Genomic DNA, 20638 nt, shown 5'->3' with positions numbered 1-20638 from the left:
CACCTAATCATGGAGTTCTGTCAATCGTGATTATATCATTCGACCATCCTTTTCCCCTTCTTCCCTGTTTGTCTCCAATCATTCCAAATGACAAGATGAATGCGATCTCTGTGGCGCAGAATGAGAGTCCCTGACTGGAAGAGACAGTCAATATTCCAGACCCGATTGGGTCACTCATCCCCAAAATAAGGTTCCCCGCGCTGATCACCCTTGAGAGTGGCGATGGATTGATTTCACTACCAATAATCACAACAGACGCATCTCCTAGATCTATCGAAAACGACATTGGCACGAACAAACTCTCCAACCCTGGGTCTGGATTTGTTTCTCTTAACCACTCCTTATCTCTGCTTCAAGCCACACTCAATCTAGCATATGCGGTGGAGATCCCGCGGCTTCGGAAATGTCCCCGCTTTGAGGTCCCCGAACCTTGGATACTCAATTCGACGCAGACTATGGAGTAGAAGGGGATCCTTTCGCCGGCTTCCCCGAGGATAGATTCCCTTTTGGCGCACTATGGCTGTATGGCTGCACGATCTGATCTGGTCATACCCGTCCCGTCAAGAGTCAGTGGCGGTTCGGGCCCTGATCTATTAGGCTATGGACATGCAAGGCGATAGTTAAATGGCTTGTCCATTTGTCCAATTGTAGTTGTACGACCATGAGATATATGGAATATCTATATTTAGTACTACTGCGGCTTATTGGTTTTCAAGTTAATGGATAAGGCGTTGTAGGGGTTATCCAACTCTTTTCTTCTTTGTGCTCTTTGCCACTAGGAGTTTGGCACTCCTTAGCTGACTGAGATTCTGATTAGATAGATAATATTTTCCGTGCTGGCTTGACTTATGTACAAAGAAATTCTGAATGCTCTCGTGCCAAGATCTTCATTCATGCCCTGATGTCTTTGGTTCCGGAAGAGAACACGATGAGCACAAGATGAAGTGCTCATATCTTTCGGGAGGGTGATATATGTCTTTCGCGTTTTCTTTCTTTCGGTTTCTACTCGCTGAGAATCCTTGATTCTTGATATTTTAGACCTTCCAGTTTATGCAGTGGAAGGCCATTTCATACTATGATATTGGTGAGCCATGAATTCCTCTGGAAGGAGAGAAGGAAACGCCATATGATGATCACTCACCTGTTCATCCGTCTGGCAAATCAACACTCTAGGTGTCTTTGCCTTATCCTTCGAGATGTCTGTCACAGTCTGCTCTTCAGTTTCTGGCCCTTTATCGTTCTGAGCTTCGTCGATAGCGAATCCCAGACACTTGCATTGCTCTACAACTCGCTTCCTCAGAAGAGAGCTCTTCTCGCCAATTCCACCAGCGAAGACCAGCGCATCCACCCGGCCCTCGAGTTTAACGAAATAGTTACCAACGAAGCCGCAGATGCGGTCGACGACGATGTCCAAGGCCAGTTTGTGCTGTTTGGAAGGCGGATTCTCGACGGCGATTTTGGAGAAGTCTGTTGTGCCGGTCAGGACCTTCCAGCCAGACTTTTTGTTAAGGATTTCTTCGGCCTGGGAGAACGATATGTTAGGTATTGTTGTGGTGTGCGTCTCTTGACTGCTCTAGAGACTTACAGTGCTGATATGCATTTCTCTCGTGCTTGCTGGACTGAGATTCCCTGCTTCATTGGTGTAGTGGAAGACCAGACTGTACTGGGTCAGTATCGGTGTCTGTGTCTGGCTGATGAATATAACAGAGACGCTCACCATGGATCAACATCACCACTTCGTGTCGCGCCTGGTAGCCCTGCCAGTGGGGTAAGCCCCATCCTGAAGATTGAACAGTCAGTATAGAAAAACTCCCCTGCACGTAGAGTTCAGATAGTGTTTACGATGTGTCAATCGATCCCCCCTCCTTGATAGCACAGACGGAAGCCCCGCTCCCGATATGCATAGCGATAATGTTGGTCTTCTCGGGTGGTTTACCCAGAAATTCAGCAATCGACCGAGTGATGAAGGAATAACTGATGCCATGGAATCCGTATTTCCGCAGACCGTTCGATCGCGCGACGTCCTGGTCGATCGGGTATGTCTTGACGTGCTCCGGAAGGGTCTTGTGAAAGGCGGAATCGAAATACGTGATACTCTTGACGTTGGGAAGCTCTTTCATGCATAGTCGCACGATCTCGAGGGCCGGGAAATTGTGCCTGTAGAGAGTGATTGGAAGGTATTAGTCACTAATTGAGTCTTTTCTTTCCGTACGTTGGAAATGCAGGGTTATCATCGAGTTTCAATTACGACGTACAAAGGCGCCAGATCCTCGATCCGCTTTAACTGACCGAAAGTCTCGTCGTTGATCTCGATCGCATCTCCGAAATCCCCTCCATGCACGATTCTATGGACTATGTAGGCGAGGTCATCTGAGCTCGCGACTTCTGACAAGTGCTCGTTCTTGAAACAGTAGTCAAGCAGGAACTTGAATGCGTCTTGCGGGGTAGACAGTTTCTCCTTGAGCTCTTCCTTGCTCTCGACGTCTCCGCGTTGATATTTGAGTTTTGGCGGCGGTGCTGTGATTCCCGATACTTGCACATTCGCGATGGTCTTTGGGGGCTTTGTCATTGTATAGAAGGTGATCTTCACGGAGGAAGACCCCGCGTTCACTGAAAGGAGTAACTTGGGCATTTTGGGATAATGTACTCTCAAGTCAAAATTTTCAGGTCCGCTGATATTATAGAATTAACCCTTTGTTTTTTTGTAGAATAATGATGTCGGGATGCCCCTTTTGAAGCAGCAGGCAATATCCCTGTGTAGAAATTCCATGTTGTTTTCCCCGGATCTTGTCACTCCCGGGGGTTTCGCGCTGTGATGTCAGAGGTTTCATGGTGACGTCGCAGGTCGGCTGCGTTTCCGATCCTATCGTCCCTCGACGTAGAATATTTCAAAACAGTGAGTGATTCTCTATCTTCTTTGATCTGTCGGATGAGTTTTTTTGCTGTCGTTCTCCCGACAGATCTTTGGACGTTCTGGGTTTGACATCGCCGCACTTTATATAGTTCCCCACCAGTTTTACAAGCACCATGCCGGGGGAGATCCTCGACAAGCCAAACCCTCCACCGTTGCCGTCTGACATCCCGGACCATGTCAACGACCTATTAGTGAGATTGGAGAAGGCCTCGCTGGAGGGATCTGCTGCAGATGCGATTCACAAATTCAGGAGAGCAGCATGCTACCTCGCTGCTGGTAAGTGCACGTGCCACGAGTGAGGACCAAAACAGTGACTGACTACTCAACAGCGATGATCTTCCTGCAAGATAATGTATTGCTGGAGAGAGACCTTACATTTGATGATATTAAGCCACGGCTACTTGGTAAGCAGGTCGTGAAGCTGTCATTGGCAATTGGATGCCTGCTGACGCCCGTAAGGCCACTGGGGAACCTGCCCAGGTCTGGTCCTGGTCCATGCGCATCTGAATTACTTGATTAAGCAGCATGATCTTGATATGCTATATGTGGTTGGACCTGGACATGGCGCACCCGGACTCTTGGCCTGTCTCTGGCTCGAGGGCTCACTAGAGAAATTCTTTCCTCAGTATTCGCGGGATACTCGAGGCCTCAAGAACTTGGTTTCGACTTTTAGTACCACAGCTGGACTTCCAAGGTGAGAATATCGTTTGAATTGTAGAGCACAATCTCTGATTGAGTATGCAGCCATATCAATGCTGAAACGCCAGGTGCTATCCATGAAGGAGGCGAACTTGGTTACGCGTTGGCCGTTTCCTTCGGTGCGGTAATGGATAATCCTAACCTCATCGTCACTTGCGTAGTCGGTGACGGCGAGGCCGAAACTGGTCCGACAGCTACGTAAGTCTGCTACTGCTACTGGAAGTCATAGACCCATACAGCTAATCAACAAATCATAGGAGCTGGCATGCATACAAGTATATCGACCCTGCTGAATCGGGAGCCGTGCTCCCCATTCTACATCTTAATGGATTCAAGATCAGCGAGCGGACTATATTTGGCTGCATGGACAATAAGGAGCTAGTCAGCTTGTTTACCGGTTATGGATATCAGGTCCGTATTGTGGAAGATCTAGACAACATCGACGCCGATCTACAATCTTCCATGGTCTGGGCTCTCAACGAGATCCGTAAGATCCAGAAAGCAGCCCGATCAGGACAGCCGATTACGAAACCAAGATGGCCCTTGTTGATCCTGCGCACGCCAAAGGTTTGTTCACCTTGATAAACTTCGAGCATACAATTTGCTAAGCTATCTCCAGGGATGGTCTGGACCCAAGTCCATACACGGAAAGATCGTGGAGGGTTCCTTCAATGCGCACCAGGTACCTCTGCCCAAAGCAAAGAAAGATAAGGAAGAATTGCAGGCCCTGCAGAGCTGGCTTTCTTCCTACGGTGCGCGGGAGCTTTTCACTGAAAAGGGAGAGCCGATTGACGAAGTGTTGTCAATCATCCCGACCGACAACGAGAAAAAGCTGGGCCAGCGCAAAGAGGCCTATAGGGACTATAAACCAGCGGATCTACCAGACTGGAAAGACTTTGGTGTCCAGAAAGGCAGCCAAGAGAGTTCTATGAACGTGACCGGGAAATTCCTCGACGAAGTCTTTATGAGAAACCCGCATGGTGTGAGATTGTTCTCTCCGGACGAATTGGAAAGCAACAAACTGGATGCTTGCCTGAATCGTACCTCCAGAAACATGCAATGGGACCAATTCGCGCGAGCTCGAGGTGGTCGTGTGATTGAGGTTCTTAGTGAACATTTGTGCCAAGGTTTCCTGCAAGGGTACACTCTCACTGGGCGTGTTGGACTCTTCCCTTCGTATGAGAGTTTTCTTGGTATTATTACTACGATGATGGTGCAATATAGTAAGTTTAATAAGATGGTAAGTTCCACTCATACATCTCAAAGGTATGGCTCCTTCTGACGGTACCGATTACAGGCGAGAGAGACAACATGGCATCACGACATCGCCAGCATCAACTATATCGAAACCAGCACGTGGACCCGACAGGAGCACAATGGATTCTCTCATCAGAACCCGTCTTTCATCGGCACAGTCTTGAAGCTGAAGCCTAGTGCAGCTCGAGTCTACCTGCCTCCCGATGCCAATACGTTCCTCTCCACCGTTCATCACTGCCTGAAGTCCAAGAACTACATCAACCTCATGGTCGGATCCAAACAACCTACGCCTGTATTTCTAAGTCCGGACGAAGCAGACAACCATTGCCGGGCGGGCGCCTCCGTCTGGAAATTCTGCAGCACAGATGAAGGCCTCAACCCGGATGTCGTCCTCGTGGGCATTGGCACTGAGCTTACTTTCGAAGTCATTCAAGCCGCCGCTCTCCTGAGACGTCGTATACCGGAACTCCGCGTGCGCGTCATCAACGTGACGGACATCATGATTCTCGAGAATGAACGCGCTCATCCTCACGCTCTCTCGGACAGCACGTTCGATGCGCTTTTCACCCCAGACCTTCCCGTTCATTTCAACTTCCACGGCTATGCCACCGAACTGCAAGGTCTGCTATTCGGCCGCCCACATCTCGAGCGCGTCCATATCGCTGCATACATGGAAGAAGGGACGACCACGACGCCGTTCGATATGATGCTTGTGAACGAGGTATCGCGGTTCCATGTTGCTAAGTTCGCAGTCACGGGAGCGTCATTCAAGAACGAGAAGGTCAGACTGCGTCAGCAAGAATTGCTAGCTGAATTGGACCATGATATTCGAGTGACGAAGAAATTCATTATTGAGAACAGGAAGGGTAAGTAAAAGCTAGCCACGCTCTAAGTTCAAGTTACATTATACAGATCACTAATATCCCTCTTTTGACAGACCCGGATGACATGTACAAGATGCCCAAGTTCGACTAGATGAACGCGACACCTTTACTCAGCTGGTCGTTTCCCACTTCAGCCCTGCTAGATGACATCTTGTTTCATTTCCATTTTATTCTAAAAGCAGGTTAATGAGAGACTGTATGACGAAACACGATGATTTTAGGATGACACGAGAACGCTACACATTCAGATATTAATCAATGGACATCCTCTTAGATTATCTGTTCGTTTGCTCTTATTAATATGATAAAAAATAGATTCAATTGGACTAGTACTACCTAACAAAGTGTCTACAAGTAACCCAACAAACACCCATCGCCTATCGATGATAATCCGCATTCAACTCCGCGAGAAAAAAAAAAAAAAAAATGAGGAAGAAAAAAAGAAAAAGAAAAGCAGACATTCAGCTGCACGCCACTCCATTACTTCCATTGGCTTCAGCCTTGTCAGTCTCGGCCTTCCCCGTACCCCATCCTTGCATCAGTTTCTGAATCTTCACCACAAACCCCAGTGGTGCATCTGCGCGGAAGAACAATCTCTTATTATCAGCAGTACCCTCCATGGTCCTGTGGGCGCGAGGGAAAAGTGCGCTCTCATACGCAACGACAGCTGCGTCTAGGTCCGCAGGGGACCGGGTACCGTTCTTTGTGACGATCATACGCGCCAACTCGACCGCATCGAGAAACGCCGCGTTGACACCTTCCCCGGAGAAAGGAGTCATCAGATGCGCGGCATCACCGATGAGAGTGAACCGGGGACGGTGATCCCATTGAAAATCCGTTGGAAGCATGTATAGCGTCCACGGACGACGGTCATCGTCAGCGGCTTTGATCCAGCCCTGAAGGACAGGGGACCAATCGCTGAATTCTTGCAGTAGGATGTCCTTCAGGACTGCAGTCGATGGGGTCTTGACGTGTAGATCGATCGCCCAGGTCTCTGGCTTGGTTGACCAGACATACACCCGTAAGCTCTTGTCGCCTAGTCGCTGCGCCTGGATGGCCTTGCCATCCGACCAGCAGTAATAACTGCCTCGACCGACAAACGCAGCAATGGCAGGGTATCGGGCCTCGACGTCAGCGATCTTGAGTTCGAAACCCGCGACACCGGAATAGAAAGGTTTGACGTCCGTGAGGAGAGGACGGATGCTGCTGCGCCCTCCATCAGCGCCGATGATGAGATCAAAGGGCCCTTCGATTTTCCCCGTTTGGAACTCCAGGGTTCCATCCGGATTTGCAGCATGCAATGCATGATCCCACTTGATACAGTCTGCAGGAACCGAATCCAAGAGAATCCGTCGAAGATCCCGCCGGTCGATTTCAGGTCGTGTCTCGCCCTGACGATTCTCACCACGGAAATCGAGCAGCGGAACGGCAGTCTTGTCCGCCATGACGAGATCATCACCCTCATATCGAGCGTATTTCAGAAATTCATCAAATAGCCCGGCTTCCTGCATTGCATACTGCCCGCTGCCTTCGTGTAGATCGAGAGTCCCTCCTTGACTGCGGCAATTGGCTGATTGCTCGCGCTCGTATATCGTCACAGATATCGAATTTTGAGTGAGGAGACGCGCGAGCATGAGTCCTGCTGGACCAGCGCCGATAATGGCAATTCGAGGGCCTGAGGATGTCATCCTATATAATAAGTATGGAATATGGAAATATATGCATTCAACTTCTCTAGATAGGTATCGAGAAATATTGATGAACAAGGAATTAGCAGAACCCCGCCAAAGATCTCAAGGATTGGATGGAAGAAAGGAAAGGAAATCTTTTCAGCGCAGTAATTGAGTGGGTTTTCGAATGCGAAGGAAAGAAAGAAAGCGATCTTAGGAATCAAGTTCGCATGGTCGGACCGGTATCATGGTAATTAATGGCTTTCATCAACCCCGTCCATGGGTAATTCCATGCTGCCATGGGACGACAGTAACCGCATCTAGTAATTAGCTCGCTGCAAGCGGGAGTCGCAGATGGAGATTGTACGAGACTACCTTATCGACTTGTACCCATCGTGTCTAGATCGTCATGTCTTGGAGGGCTGGCAAATCGCAGGCCGTAACCGCGCACTGGAATGTGAGCGAATTTCCACCCCATCACGGTGGATCTTCACGCAAGCAGAAGGGAAACTGACTAGCGACAGTTCATAGATTCGACGATAACGTCTTCTGCAAGGCCAGGATTCAATGGTGATTAATTACCGATCGGAGCTAACTAAGATAGCTGCTATCTTGCATGGAAGGAATGATGATGTTTCTGCGAGTGGGTATTCATTATCATTATTATTATCTTGGGAGACCATCTTCGATCCTGCCCCACACCAGTCTGGATCGGAATGTTGTAATGCTTGCGATACAGATGATGTGAGGTAAAGCTACTGTAGGTTACATTATATCAGTATACTTATTAACGAATATCCCAGAGTAAACAATAGATACCTAATATATGCCTGTCAATCGGTACACCATGCTTCTCTCGGGGCTGTCGTCCAACAGTTCCCCAATATCTCCAAGTTCTATTCTTCTAAACAACGAAAAATCCATTATACATGTTTCTCGTTCAATTCGAACATCTCAGGAACCAGAGGACGTCTCTTCGTACGGTCTAAGCTTCAATGTGATTAAGTTGGGTAAGTACCTGAGAATAAGCTCTGAAGTCAAGCTTTTTGACCACATGGCTGGCTGATCAGCGCTCACAGAGAGTGATAATAGCCGACGCAATTCACTGAAAGTTATCGTGGCCGACTATCTGAGATGAAACCATACCATCAAAATTATAGGAGAGTCAAACCGTCAGGGAACCCCCCGTTTAGAGGACTATTATCGCAGTATGCAAACGATGACCGATCTTCAAGTCTTGACTGACAAACTCGAGTGACTAGTAATTAGATTCACGTACTACTAATGTAACTCATGTATCCAATCTAGTCGAAGGACAGGCAAGTAGGTAGAGGTAAAACAATCAATGTCGACGAGTGGGAAGAGCCTGATATCCTTTTCAAACATCCTGCATCAGAACCTCTCCCTCCTCAACATCCACCAGGCCCTGATGGACATATTGGGAAATAGCATTCTCCTTCCACCGCTCGACCCTCTCCTTCTCCAAGGCGCGTTCTCTATCCAAGGCAGTATCTTCTTCCACCATGTGGATCAGATACTCGACAACTTTCTTGGAGCAGGCTTCCAGCGCATCAGTCTTGTCTTTCACGACCTGTTTGATGGCGCCAATAGGACCGACGCGAGCTAGGAACGGGTCGTTTGGGAAAAATGCGGCAGCGCGGTACTCGCCTTCGGAGTTCTCGATGAGACGGCCGTCTGTTTGGGTGATTTCTACCTCCGGGTATTCAAGATTGAGAAGGTTGCAGCTTCCTGTATAGCCATCCCCGAAGGAGCGGGAAATCCTTGGTTAGTTATCACTCTCATTCTGATATAAGTAGACGGGGCGCAATCATACTCTCAAGCTTCTCCCTATAAGTTTTCAAACCGCGGATTTGATCACTAATCTCAGAAGGCGTCAAGCTCCATCTGCTATTCTTAGCGCAGTTCGAAGCTGTAGGGATGTCGTGGATTCTGCGATTCAATACAGGAAGTAGGTTGGAGTTGAGTTTCGACTTCTTTTTCTTGCCAACCTTCGGAGCCGCTGCTTTTCCCTTGGGCATGATAATCTTCAAAGTCTTATGACGTTTGCTCTTGGCAGCAGCCCTGTGAGCAGCAACTAGAGAGCTAGCAGTCCCCAGTCCCGAATTTGTCTCTTGCAATGGTTCATGACATAGGAGGGCAGCGTCCTCCTGAAGGCAGCGAACGAGGGTCGAATAGAATCCCATATGGGCAGCAGCTTTCGTAGCCTCCCTTTCTGTACGATGAGACTTTGGGAGACCGAAATATGAAGCACCGTCAACTTCAACTTCATATCGGAACCCCTTGACATGCACATACTTGGTGTACTTTGGGGGAGACATCTTGTTATGTTCGCAGTACTCTGTCAAAGCCGTCCAATTAGTGCTCATGCTGGATCTCCAACAGACGAATCAAATCTTACTATTCAGAAGTCGAGTCCACCCCCAAAGAGACTCAGTTTCAGTCTCATGAGGCTCATCAGGAACAGCCCAGCTTGGATACTGCATCCTCAGCGTCTCCATAGCGTCTCGACATACGGCAAGTTTAGCTGCAGCTTGGGTGCCGCACTCTTCCTTTACCAGGGTGTGGCCATAGAGCGTCAATTTGACACCCCATTTCCCACTGTCCTCCCTGGTAAAGTCAAAGCGCGGCGCCAGCGACGCCTGAGTGGTAAGAACACCAAAGTAGAACATAATCAGATTGGAAGGCAAGGTGTTCATGTCAAGTGACCCCAAACTCGGGCAGGCTCCAGAAGCTCTGGGGCTTGCCACAGGATCCGATTGAGCTCTCCCAGGAGCGCTGACGTTCATTGAGGATTCAGCCCTTGCAACGCCCGGAGAGAGATGAAGACGCTGAACCTGAACCTCCAAAGGTATTTTGACATCTTCATTCTCATCCTTGATCGGAGACTCCTGGTTCTGCGCCACATATCTACCAGAGACGGAAGTCCCAGAAGGATATGCATGGCTAGCAGAAGGGGCAGGCGGAGACGCACCCAAGCTTGAGTGCCTCTGGATAGAACCAACCGCACCCTGTCCACTTGCAGAGAATCCGGCAGAGCCTGCATAGCCCTGGGGCTCTGGCGTAGGAGGTAGCGTGAATGTACGTCCCATGGGACGCGACCACATATTAGCAGTAGGAGCATATGACGCCCCAAAGCTATTATTATAGCAACTATTCATCCCGATGGACCCAGTACCCCAGCCCGGGGGACTGGCAGAGCTAAGGGGGTACATAGCTCCTGAGTTCGTCACACTCGCAAACGGACCAGAAGAATACCCCAAAGCACTTCCAGGTCCTATAGCCATATCCTGAATCCAACTCTGACCATGACCGGCACACGCATACTGATGCTGGTTCTGATTCGCATTCGGGTTCGACGCCATAGCAAAAGCTAATGGAACGTACGTTCTCGAATGATCAGCCAAATCAGCAGCTCCCTGGTTCTGGTTTTGGTTCTGACGATACGGCACAACGAGGGCTCTAGCAAGACTCTATCAAATTTGAAGCATGTCAGCCTGTCGATAATGAACATAGATTGGAATGCAGAGACAAGTTGGAAACTGCTCATCTAATGAAGGAAAGAAAACAGGAGGGTGGGAGAAACTCACTTCAACCTGTGGCGGAAGCGCTTGTTGATCACCAGAACCAGAACCAGAAGCAGGACCAGGATCAAGGATAGTACCGCCAACTTCTTTCTTTATCCATTTCTCCTTCTCAGTGTGAGACTGAGGTTGAGACTCAGGCCAATTAGACTGTTGCATTTTGAACTAGAGACATCCAGGTAGGAGACCTGGTCCTCGTCTGCGTTAAGAGTAATGGATAGAGATGGGGGAAAGGGGCGTCACTGCGTGTCAAAGATTCTGTCAACAGCAGTGGAGGAAAAGAGTCGAGGCGGTGATAAAAAGTAGCCAGGAAGAGCATATTAACTGGACACGCAAGGGTCTAGGGGTGAATCCCTCAGTGCTGGCTTGTGCCTTCACACGCCGCCTACAGGAAGGCTTCTGCCGGACAGTAGCTGCTTCCACATAAGTAACAGGGCGGAAAGTCCCGCTCAGAGTGACATTTATCCTTAGGAAATCGATTCATCAGCTAGGTCCTGAGGGCAGTTGGATATTCCATAAGTCTTATACAATGAAAGCTGCAACTTCAACATAGAAAATACAAGTTGTCCACAGCTCATCCACACGACTGTATCCCACAGGACATACATTGTATTATCAGCCAGAGTAAGCTTGGGCGTTGCATAGCGCCGTAGATCATGCTACGAGACTCGATTCATCCTTGGTGGGGAATATTGCAGTCTTGTTTATGTTTCTATACGACCACAACACTAGAAATACAATATTTGATACTGCCACCAGGATAGCTGATCTTGGCAAGTAACAATATTCATTCTTTCAATCAGAGACAACAAAAGCGCGGTTTGGACATTTCAACGAGTGACTGGAGAATGGCTGGCAAAATGCTATCTCCTGACAGACCTATTCGATCTCTGAGACCACATGTGCTCTCAGATCAAGCAGATCATCAAACACAATCTGATCATCATTGTCGTGCTCTCCCACACGAATCACCTTTTTCGTTGGCGATGGAGTATCCGCATCATCCTTGCTAGCTCGAGTGTCTCTTACCAGTCCACTAGATCTCTTTCTCTTAGAATCACTCGAGACAGATGACGCGCCACCGCTCCGCAAGATGACTTTTGGTTGAACGCTGCTTCCCCTGCTCACATCCCGACTGGAAGGTTCGCTAGATTCATTTTCCTTGTTGTCCTGAAAGCTCTTGCGTTCCTTCTTGCCTTTCACCTTTGGACTTGGACTGACCTGGAGCCTTTTTTCCATTGAAGTCTCACCCGGGCTGTCTGGAGGCGGCCCAGACTTCACGCTGGAACCAGAAGCATCTCTGGTCCCCGGTTGTGAGACTTCCTTCAAAATAGAGGTTCGACTTCCGTTTTTCGTACTATAAGATGCCGACCTGGCTTCTGCTGCAGCGGACGGTTTGGATGCCATAGGAGGTATAGATGCAGGAGTGTTAGTCGGAGCAAACGTGCCACTAGACCGCGGCTTTGGCGCTCCAAAGGCGTCGATCAGTGGGCCATATGTTTCGTCATCCGCTGAAGCCGATATACTGGGGTTCTTGCTGTGTTCGAAACTGATACCGGTCATGTTGGAAATGGCCCGGCTGCTTGTCGAGCTTGAACCGACATAGTCGGGCATTGGGACATCTTCCAAAGTAGATCTGGCTCCTCGTCTACTTGATCTATGGGTCATGTAGGGATCCATAAAAGGATCTGGCATGGGGAGATCATTTGAAGCCCATCTAGGGTCCCTCAAACCGCCTTGCCATTGTGCAGTTGGCGGCGGAAAGATTCTGTATGGCCACGTAGAGTACATAGCCATGCTACTATTGATGCTACTTCCTGTTCCGCTCGTTGTCGTCTCATGTCGAGCTGGAGAATGGGCGTGCGCATCTTCTGTATCTTTGTTATCGCTGAAGATGCTCTCAGAATGATATTTGAACATATTTCGGGAAGTCTGCAACCACATCCCTGGATTCGGCCAAGCTATGTTCGAGTGCTCTAGGGCCTCTGGAATAGATGTCAGCTGATAAATGTTCTCGTAACACTGTGTCTAACAACATACGCAGAGGTGCATGCTGAAAGGCAAATATGATAATATCCTTTACTCGCTCGAATGGCGGCGAACGATGCGGTCGAGAAAGCCCCTCCGATATGACTACCCTGATGCGGCCATGAGATTCACCGGCATCCCAATGGCTCTGGTATAGTATCTCCGAGTGAAACGGCGGGAACCGGAGGTGATCTTGATTTCCGTTCTTGTCGACCTCTAAACACGGCGTCAGTCGTTGCAGCCAGAGACACTGGGCTATTATTAGTATCCTTACGGGAACTCTGATCTAGACAGCAGTCAGCACATTAATGGAGAAGAAATCTTCAGAAACACCTACTAATGACATGAGGCCACACGGTCATTTGCCCGAAGATACTACCCCTGTGAGATAGTATGTCAGTCAGCCTCACCCATCCATCTATGACCACAACCCTGGGTAGGCCAGCCATACGAGACACAGAGACCATCTATAAAGACCCGAACCTCATACAAGACGACGTCCTCAGGTTGCATAAAACCCTCCAGCCGTCTACTTGGACGAGGTCTATCCCAGCTGTGAACAGAGACCCTAAACGGACTATTCTGAGGCAGACTGGGTATGAAGGTAGTGAGAACAGGTATCTGAGCGGCATTTCCAGAATTCCCATGGCCCGAGTAAAACGGCCCAGGGCTCAAAATAGAATGGTCCTGGAAATGGAGATAAGGGGATTCTAGTGATCCACAGCATTAGTTCCTAGTTTCAGAGGCGAATGCGGCACTCGGGAGCAGACCTCGATCTTTCGTGACGAAGCATTGAGTCTTGAATTCCTGGATGGGCACTCTGGAGCCCTCTGGGAAGAGGAGAACATCCCAGTTCTCGTACCTCATGTCGAGCCAAGGAGCACTGTTTCCAATTCGGAGTTGAGTACCGTGCTCATGGGAAACCGGTTACAGAGATGATTTGCTGGACATGGCATGAAAATAAGACAGGATGAGTTTGGAATGGCGACGATAGGAGTTGCCCTGCAGCAACAGACAATGATGCTATTGACTGCCATCCTAGCTGTGGTCAGAGTCGTGCCTTCCGCATGAGTATGCGTATAATAAGAGGCAGGATAGAACCGCTGTGATTGGTACCCGAGAAGGCACCCCCGATAGCGACTGCGACGCCAACGCCAAATAATAATAACGGCGGGTGTGATAGATATCGAACCTTAGGTAGTCAGTAGGTAGATAGGCGATCGCATGGCACTCGATTAACTCGCAATAGTAGTCAAAACCTGAGAATGCTCCTAACCCACAGCATACACCTACAAGAATCTAGTCTACGGGACAACTCTCCAAAGAGCAAAAGTATGATCACAGGTAAATTCAAGTTGAAATCCGTTTGTCGTACATAAATACTATCCCAGAACCCGCCGACGGAGCAGCTTGGAAATTCTCTAGAAAGGAAGAGACCAACCATAATGCCATCCGGAGAGCCGATGGCTTTTTTAAAAAACCTCACGCATCCGACCATAAGATACCCGTGCCAGAAGATGCGCCAACCCCCAAACCCGTGGTCCTATCGTAGAGGATGATTCCGTGACTCCGACATCGCAAGCATGATAATTTGGGGGAGGAAGAAGGGAAAAGAGATAGCGATAGAGAGAGGAGGGGGCGGGAACCAATGCGAAGCGAAGAGGGGGAGGGGGAATCATTCGCAGGAGGGAGAAAAGTGCCTTGCAGCAGTTTATCGAAGACAAGAAGGACCGGAAAGAGAAATTACGAGAAACAGAGATAGAAATACGAGGCATATCAAGTTCCGTCATAAGTTCACAACAACCGGTTCAACTCGAGAGATGGCCGTAGCGTGTGCATGGTGCGCCTCGAACCGAAACTGCGAAAAGGGTATCTAGAAAGCAGGCATTCTATCGTCCCCTAGTAGAGCTACAAGAACGAAGCTTCACGAGCGGACCACCCTAAGTTTCGCCCGTGGCACCCATTCAAGCGCAACAACAAACGAACCATTTGCCGAAAGGGTTCTCAAAACTTGAACGTAGGAGCAATTTAACGTACTTAAAAATCAAATGAGTGGAAGGTGTTTGCCCTCCGTGCTAAGAGAAATAGGTGGAAGAAGAGAAAGGACAATAGCAGGGGAACAAATGGTTGTTGTACAGGCCATCAGTCTAGCAAAAAGCATGATGCAACATCCTCAATGACACTGTTCCATCCGGCCCTTTCGTTGGAGAAGGAGACGATAAACTTTTCGCAGAATGCCAACCCAACGTGTAAGAGAAGAAATCACATCGACGAGGTTCAGTGGCCGTTACACGCAGGAAGGAAACACGAGGGGGAGAAAAACGACGAGGGGATTCGACAAAGGGGGCTAAGAAACAAGAGATCCTCGAGATAGAAAGTTAAGAAAAAATAACAAGGGGGCTCAGGCTGTTTCAGGATGAAAGGTGAAATAAGGGTCCACATCTTGCTGTAATGAAAGCGCTCAGATGGAAAGAAAATGCCTAGCACAGGAGACAATTGCTCATCAAGAGCTATAGAGGAGAGCCTTAAGAGAAGAGAAGAACTGCAAACTCATTTTGACACAAAGACCCATCATTGTAATGACGCAACAAACTCCTGCTGGTGCTTTCGAGAAAATGGAACACTCTCACTATATCGGTGTTAGTCATGTCAACTGAAGGTTTAATAGTAACGAACCTTCATTGGCGCAAAGCCACCATACTGGTGAGCAGCTGGGGGGATGCCCATGGAAGGGTAGATTGGTGGAGGAGGTGCCGGGCGGTAAGGGGTACCAGCTGGGCCGGAGTTGTTCTGGGAGCGACCCCAGCTGAGGCGGACACGGGAGTTGCCGATGGGGTAACCCTGCATCTGGTTGATGGCCATCTCAGCGGCGTGGCGCTGGACGAACTGGACGAAACCACAGCCCTTGCCAGGGGGAATCTTGACATAGGTAATCTCGCCAAAGCCCTGGAAGAAGGAGCGGAGCTCGTCCTCAGTGACATAGCCGGACAGACCACCGACGAAGACGGTGGTGTTGTTGGGGTCAGTGAACTGGTTCATGGGCTGGGGAGCACCGTAGAAGCCCATGGGGGGACCGCCCATAGCCGGGGGGTACAGGCCAGCGGGAGCACCGGGCATGCCCATGGCACCAGGGCCAGCACCGGGACCCTTGTTCTTGGGAGTGGCAGTCGAGATGCGCATGGGACGGTTGCCGCAGTAGACACCCTGCATTTCGGTCAAAGCACGCTGCTGGTCATTCTCGTCGGAGAAACGAACGAAACCGTAGCCGCGAGACATGCCGCTGATGGGGTCGGTCATGATCTTGGCGGACTTGCAGGACGGGAAGCGGCTCTGGAAGAGGGAGACCAGAACGTATTCGTTCACCTCAGGGCCAAGGTCACCAACGAAGATGGAGTACTCGGGACCACGGTCGTCACGGCTAGAGCGGAATCGTTAGCATCCGACACACAAGCAGGTGGATGATCCGTCGCCTACCTTCGGTCAGCCAGACCGCCGCCAGTAGCCCAGTTCAGCTTGAAGGGACGGGTGGTGTTGGGGATCGGGGTGCCGTTGAGAGACAGGGCCTTGGCGGCGGCGGCGGGGGAAGAGAAGTCGACGAAACAGTAGCCGGCATTGCTTCTGCTACCAAAATTAGACTGATGCTCCAGGATGACGATTTTATAGGATACCTACCCAGAGAACTTGTCACGGATCATCTTCACGTTGACCTGCTCGCCCATCTGGAACCACAGGTTACGGATGAAGTTCTCGTCAATCCAGGGCTCGAGTTCACCCATCCTAAATCAGATATCAGCATCATCCCTAGCACCTGACAGTTTGGACAACGGCGACACATGCAAGAACATACCAGAGAGTAGTCTTTCCCTCAACGCCCTGCTGGGATCCAGTAGAGGGCTCACCGGGCGTGGGACCCTGGAAAGGAGCCGGGGACGGGTCGGCCTGACCGGTCATGGTGGCATCCGCAGAGGCCGGGGCGCCAGGAGCGGAAGCAGTGTCCGCGGGCGGGTGCTGGTTCTGGAAAGAATCGAAATTTTGGAACGACATATTGGATATGGAAGTGTTCGAAAGCACAGATTACTCGATAGATGCGTCGCTTCGCTGGAAATAGGACCAGAAGATCAAACGAAACTTTTGTATCCCAGAGGAACGGCCGTAGCGACTTTTGACTTCGTAGGAGTCGTTAAGGAAAGACGGTCGTAGTGAACACTTCGTAAGATGCCTAAAAGGACACGAATGGGTATTTGACTTTCTGAAGACTCCGATGAACGCCGTTAGTGAATGGTCTTCAATGAGATTCCAGTGATCTTTTTTTTTCGCTCGAGACGCGATCAATAAAAAATCAAGCGGAGTGTATGGAATGACGGAACGAAAGATATCATCGCGCGACGATGAATAGGTGACAGGAATACAGGCAGACAGATGGGGGAAAAAGGAAGATGGGTTCCGCGAGGAAGATGCCACTGGAGAAGGTGGTAGGTCACGGGGGAAGAGAAGGTCCAGAGACGGAATGAGGTGAGGTGAGGTGGGAGAGAAAGCAGGAATAGGCGATGTGACTGATGACCAGCCTCCTCCCCACGATGCCAAGACCCGCGAAGTTGCAGAGCGATCGATCGATCGATTGATTGACCAGAGGGGATTGGACGCTTTCACAAGCAGAGTGAAACGAGGATATTCGGATCTGGAGCAAAAGCCCCCAAAGCAGGGTGAAGATGACTTGATGCGACCGCCCCCATTCACCACCAGCCTTCCGCTTCCGTCGATTCCACCACCATTTCCGTCAAGCGACAATTTCGACGTAACCCCCGGCACACCATTGCAGCAACACGCGCTTCCTGCCCATACTCGCTCTCCGATTATCTCCCCTAACAATGGCCATCCGATCCTCAACTGCATGCAGTGGCGTCGACGAGAACTTTTTCTGTTGCCCACAATGCGCCCTGGCGACCACATGACTGGGATTTGCAATTCATCGCTTGGCAGCCCGGCGACGCATCGTCAGGATGAGCAGCCATTGTGAAGAGGCATCGTGTCCGTCGTTCCGGGGAATTGATCGCGGAGAAGCTCGTCATCGCATCGCTGGATTGGACGTGGCGGAGCGGGGGTGGGGGTGCCAGGGCAGTTGGTGCGAGTGCAAGACACTCCGGCGAGGCATAGTAAGGATTTGAGGGTAGGCAGAGAGGGGTGATTATTATTGATGGGGGATGGTCTTTGCTGAGACCGGACGATCGTCCTTGCACCGGCGAGCGCACCGTCCGATAGTGACGAGTGGGATGGAGGGGAAGTCACCCAGGGCAAAAATCCGGCATATGTGGGAAAAAGCCAGGCGGGGGCAAGAGACATGAACCAGTCAAAAGGAAAAGATATATACTCACAGAGCAAGATCGAAACTGCGCGCAAAGAAAATCGAATTTATTTTCGTGCTTGCTGGCTTGCTTTTCCTACTTGCTGCAAAAGAATATGTTGGACAGATTGGGAGCGCCAAGTGCCGAGGAACACACAAGCAGAGACCTGAAAATCAAGATAACTCCGGCGACACAAAGGCACACTGAAGGATAAACCGACTCCGACCTGATCCGGCGCGTACACAAGGGAACGTCAGAAGAAGGGGAGAGAGGAGGGGGAGAGAAAGAAGCGCAATGACAAGAGAAGATCTCGACACGAGAAGGGAGGAGGAGGAGGGAAAGGGAAGAAGAGAGAGTTCAGAGAGGAGAGAAAGAAAAGAAGAACCGGGCAGCGCAGTAGAGAGAGAGCCCACGGAACGAACAAACGAAATACCAGACGGGCTGCAAGTGACGATGAGGGGCCAAGGAAAACAGCAGGTGGGACGAGAGTTTGCCGACTAAAAGCTTTGTGACCGGACTAGGAGCAGCCCAGGCGATCAAGGCACGGCGGGACGCGGCCGTCTCAGATGTTCTTCTCTGCTCTTGGATCGCCTCGTGGATTCGAGACCCTGGCGGACTAATATAAGACATTACATATATATATATATAGACATTATTATTATTATTATATACACTGACAGACAGATAACCAGATCAGATCCGGCCAGCATCCCCAGAGTCAAGACAACCAACCCGAGGCGCAGAGATCCGGATGGCTTGGGATGAAGGATTCCCGTATTGACACCAGCCTTAAGTCAAAGCGCAACAGCAGCAAGCTCGGATCCAGTCGCTCGGATGGGGAGGCGCATCAACGAACCCTGGTGTGGCCGATCGATCTTTTTTGTTAAAAAAAGCCTCCTCCCCTCTTCATCTGGCACAGCCCGGATCTCCGCTTCTCGCGAGGTTCTACGGATTATTACGCTGGAAGCAAGAAGACAAAGCACAGGACATAAGTTAGAGCACAGCAAAAAGCTGACCCGGAAAGCAACGCGCGAACCCTGCCTGGAAGCTCATTCCGTCGCGCGATCGGGATCTGTGCAGCGCTCATTGGCCCTGAAGCCGATCTGACTTGGTCTACAGCATCTAGCAACTTCACAGGAGTCTACTCGCCTCGACGAGCAGGACGGGAGGTCATCTGCTGCCTGGATCAGCAGCCGTGAGGGAGGGTGGGCAGCTGGACCAGCGGCTCTGCGATCCGTAAACGACGCAAGAACAAACCATGGATGGCGATGGGGTTTTCGGGAAAAGACGCTCGTCCATGCCCGCAGCTAGCTGGGCGAGTTAGTTCAGGCTCAGCTGAAGCAAGAAAAGAACCGGCGGCAGACGGAGAGGCAGCTGGGCCGCGATGGATGCGTGGCAAGCCGGTTGTTAGAGTCGATTTGATAATCGTCTTCTGGGGAACCGGACAAGCCACTGCATGTAATCTGCAAGGACCGGTCTGCAGATATTGCCGTTTTGCTTTTTCGTCCTCTCTTGCCGCCAGGATCGGACTGGGATTGTGGTCTGCAGCGGTCGGGTATCTCGTCTACAGTGACTAGTCAGGTAGTCGTAGTACAGATATCTCCGGACTTGGCCAGGTCCCCTGTCTGTCGCGCATCACTGTTCCGTTCTCAGCCACAGAGGAAGACAAACAAAACGGACAGGTTCCGCTCGGGTGTTGAGGAAGATATTTATCTTGGACAGCAATCCCGTTCGGGTTCAGGACAAGACGAGATCTGTTTAGTCGACTAAAGCAACCTAACCAGGCGTCCGGAGTGGGCAGAAAAAGGAAAAGACCGACTGCCCCGCCCGACAGAAATCAGTCAGTCCCGACAGGCAGAACCGAGATGAGAGAGAGAACGCGTTTTTCTTAATAATAATAAAATAATAATAATACAAGTAGAGTACAGTAGAATAGAGTAGATACATCCAGTCTAGCTAGAGCAGATCGCACACAGATGCAACGGTATCCCGTCTTCATCTCCAAGAATGTGAGTTCATTTCCAACCTGATAACCAAGTGATACGTCACGTCACGCAGGGAAACGCGCCAAACTCCACAGGCTGCACGGACACTGGCGCGTGCTTTGGGCTGCCCTAAGACCTAAGTAATAATAATAATGGCCTAAAGCAACAGACAAGAATCCGATCGGGTGGAAAGCAATAATAATAATGATAATAATAAATGAACACTAGTCAACTCATCTTCGTGGTACTAACAGTAT

The 20638-nt window shown here is 50.1% G+C and overlaps 7 protein-coding genes across 7 annotated transcripts; 1 reads left to right on the top strand and 6 right to left on the bottom strand.

Moving 5' to 3' along the window:
* Positions 1–695: 695 nt before the first annotated feature.
* On the bottom strand, positions 696–2775 carry C8Q69DRAFT_472720 (putative acetate kinase). Its single transcript, XM_028630995.1, has 6 exons — positions 2256–2775; positions 1843–2157; positions 1718–1780; positions 1586–1658; positions 1142–1522; positions 696–1073 (listed from the first exon to the last, which is right to left on the bottom strand). The coding sequence occupies exons 1-6, from the start codon at positions 2630–2632 to the stop codon at positions 1035–1037; spliced, it is 1248 nt and encodes a 415-aa protein (XP_028483756.1). The 5' UTR covers positions 2633–2775; the 3' UTR covers positions 696–1034.
* Positions 2776–2835: 60 nt separating this feature from the next.
* On the top strand, positions 2836–6068 carry C8Q69DRAFT_472716 (putative D-xylulose 5-phosphate/D-fructose 6-phosphate phosphoketolase). The gene is made up of 8 exons (XM_028630994.1): positions 2836–3190; positions 3244–3318; positions 3374–3608; positions 3659–3811; positions 3871–4180; positions 4233–4853; positions 4911–5736; positions 5808–6068. Exons 1-8 carry the CDS (start codon positions 3028–3030, stop codon positions 5843–5845), a joined length of 2421 nt encoding a protein of 806 aa, XP_028483755.1. The 5' UTR covers positions 2836–3027; the 3' UTR covers positions 5846–6068.
* C8Q69DRAFT_316450 (monooxygenase) lies at positions 5980–7873 on the bottom strand. The gene is made up of 2 exons (XM_028627312.1): positions 7800–7873; positions 5980–7744 (listed from the first exon to the last, which is right to left on the bottom strand). Exon 2 carries the CDS (start codon positions 7440–7442, stop codon positions 6216–6218), a length of 1227 nt encoding a protein of 408 aa, XP_028483754.1. The 5' UTR covers positions 7443–7744; positions 7800–7873; the 3' UTR covers positions 5980–6215.
* Positions 7874–8412: 539 nt separating this feature from the next.
* On the bottom strand, positions 8413–10593 carry C8Q69DRAFT_472704 (hypothetical protein). The gene is made up of 5 exons (XM_028630993.1): positions 9844–10593; positions 9259–9783; positions 8680–9173; positions 8517–8632; positions 8413–8434 (listed from the first exon to the last, which is right to left on the bottom strand). Exons 1-3 carry the CDS (start codon positions 10547–10549, stop codon positions 8803–8805), a joined length of 1602 nt encoding a protein of 533 aa, XP_028483753.1. The 5' UTR covers positions 10550–10593; the 3' UTR covers positions 8413–8434; positions 8517–8632; positions 8680–8802.
* A 1115-nt stretch (positions 10594–11708) lies between these two features.
* On the bottom strand, positions 11709–14279 carry C8Q69DRAFT_472702 (hypothetical protein). Its single transcript, XM_028630992.1, has 6 exons — positions 13825–14279; positions 13506–13764; positions 13392–13435; positions 13329–13340; positions 13067–13270; positions 11709–13011 (listed from the first exon to the last, which is right to left on the bottom strand). The coding sequence occupies exons 1-6, from the start codon at positions 13919–13921 to the stop codon at positions 11906–11908; spliced, it is 1722 nt and encodes a 573-aa protein (XP_028483752.1). The 5' UTR covers positions 13922–14279; the 3' UTR covers positions 11709–11905.
* A 1436-nt stretch (positions 14280–15715) lies between these two features.
* C8Q69DRAFT_487505 (mRNA binding post-transcriptional regulator) lies at positions 15716–17098 on the bottom strand (the record flags this gene model as incomplete). The annotated part of the gene is made up of 4 exons (XM_028631993.1): positions 15716–16472; positions 16529–16672; positions 16727–16831; positions 16902–17098. The coding sequence occupies 4 exons, from the start codon at positions 17096–17098 to the stop codon at positions 15716–15718; spliced, it is 1203 nt and encodes a 400-aa protein (XP_028483751.1).
* On the bottom strand, positions 16998–18198 carry C8Q69DRAFT_316398 (hypothetical protein). Its single transcript, XM_028627311.1, has one exon. The coding sequence runs from the start codon at positions 18002–18004 to the stop codon at positions 17129–17131; it is 876 nt and encodes a 291-aa protein (XP_028483750.1). The 5' UTR covers positions 18005–18198; the 3' UTR covers positions 16998–17128.
* Between the last annotated feature and the right edge of the window lie 2440 nt (positions 18199–20638).

The sequence above is a fragment of the Paecilomyces variotii genome (assembly GCF_004022145.1).
Source record: "Paecilomyces variotii strain CBS 101075 chromosome Unknown C8Q69scaffold_8, whole genome shotgun sequence".
In the NCBI taxonomy this organism is placed as follows: Eukaryota; Fungi; Ascomycota; class Eurotiomycetes; order Eurotiales; family Thermoascaceae; genus Paecilomyces; species Paecilomyces variotii.
This window is presented reverse-complemented; position numbering and strand designations above follow the sequence as displayed.

What these genes read in the sequence shown, in the direction of transcription:
- C8Q69DRAFT_472720 (XM_028630995.1), bottom strand. Translation starts at nt 2,632, where the DNA reads ATGCCCAAGTTACTCCTTTCAGTGAACGCGGGGTCTTCCTCCGTGAAG. An exon ending in ATCGAGGATCTGGCGCCTTT is followed by an intron (nt 2,158 to 2,255) that starts GTACGTCGTAAT and finishes CACTCTCTACAG; the next exon opens with GCACAATTTCCCGGCCCTCG. An exon ending in AGTGGTGATGTTGATCCATG is followed by an intron (nt 1,659 to 1,717) that starts GTGAGCGTCTCT and finishes GACCCAGTACAG; the next exon opens with TCTGGTCTTCCACTACACCA.
- C8Q69DRAFT_316398 (XM_028627311.1), bottom strand. Translation starts at nt 18,004, where the DNA reads ATGTGGTCGCCAGGGCGCATTGTGGGCAACAGAAAAAGTTCTCGTCGA.
- C8Q69DRAFT_472702 (XM_028630992.1), bottom strand. Translation starts at nt 13,921, where the DNA reads ATGAGGTACGAGAACTGGGATGTTCTCCTCTTCCCAGAGGGCTCCAGA. An exon ending in CTTCGTCACGAAAGATCGAG is followed by an intron (nt 13,765 to 13,824) that starts GTCTGCTCCCGA and finishes GTGGATCACTAG; the next exon opens with AATCCCCTTATCTCCATTTC. An exon ending in CTTTCAGCATGCACCTCTGC is followed by an intron (nt 13,012 to 13,066) that starts GTATGTTGTTAG and finishes CATCTATTCCAG; the next exon opens with AGGCCCTAGAGCACTCGAAC.
- C8Q69DRAFT_316450 (XM_028627312.1), bottom strand. Translation starts at nt 7,442, where the DNA reads ATGACATCCTCAGGCCCTCGAATTGCCATTATCGGCGCTGGTCCAGCA.
- C8Q69DRAFT_472704 (XM_028630993.1), bottom strand. Translation starts at nt 10,549, where the DNA reads ATGTGGTCGCGTCCCATGGGACGTACATTCACGCTACCTCCTACGCCA. An exon ending in GTGGACTCGACTTCTGAATA is followed by an intron (nt 9,784 to 9,843) that starts GTAAGATTTGAT and finishes CGGCTTTGACAG; the next exon opens with AGTACTGCGAACATAACAAG. An exon ending in TTATAGGGAGAAGCTTGAGA is followed by an intron (nt 9,174 to 9,258) that starts GTATGATTGCGC and finishes ATGGCTATACAG; the next exon opens with GAAGCTGCAACCTTCTCAAT.
- C8Q69DRAFT_472716 (XM_028630994.1), top strand. Translation starts at nt 3,028, where the DNA reads ATGCCGGGGGAGATCCTCGACAAGCCAAACCCTCCACCGTTGCCGTCT. An exon ending in GAAACTGGTCCGACAGCTAC is followed by an intron (nt 3,812 to 3,870) that starts GTAAGTCTGCTA and finishes AACAAATCATAG; the next exon opens with GAGCTGGCATGCATACAAGT. An exon ending in ATAGTAAGTTTAATAAGATG is followed by an intron (nt 4,854 to 4,910) that starts GTAAGTTCCACT and finishes TACCGATTACAG; the next exon opens with GCGAGAGAGACAACATGGCA.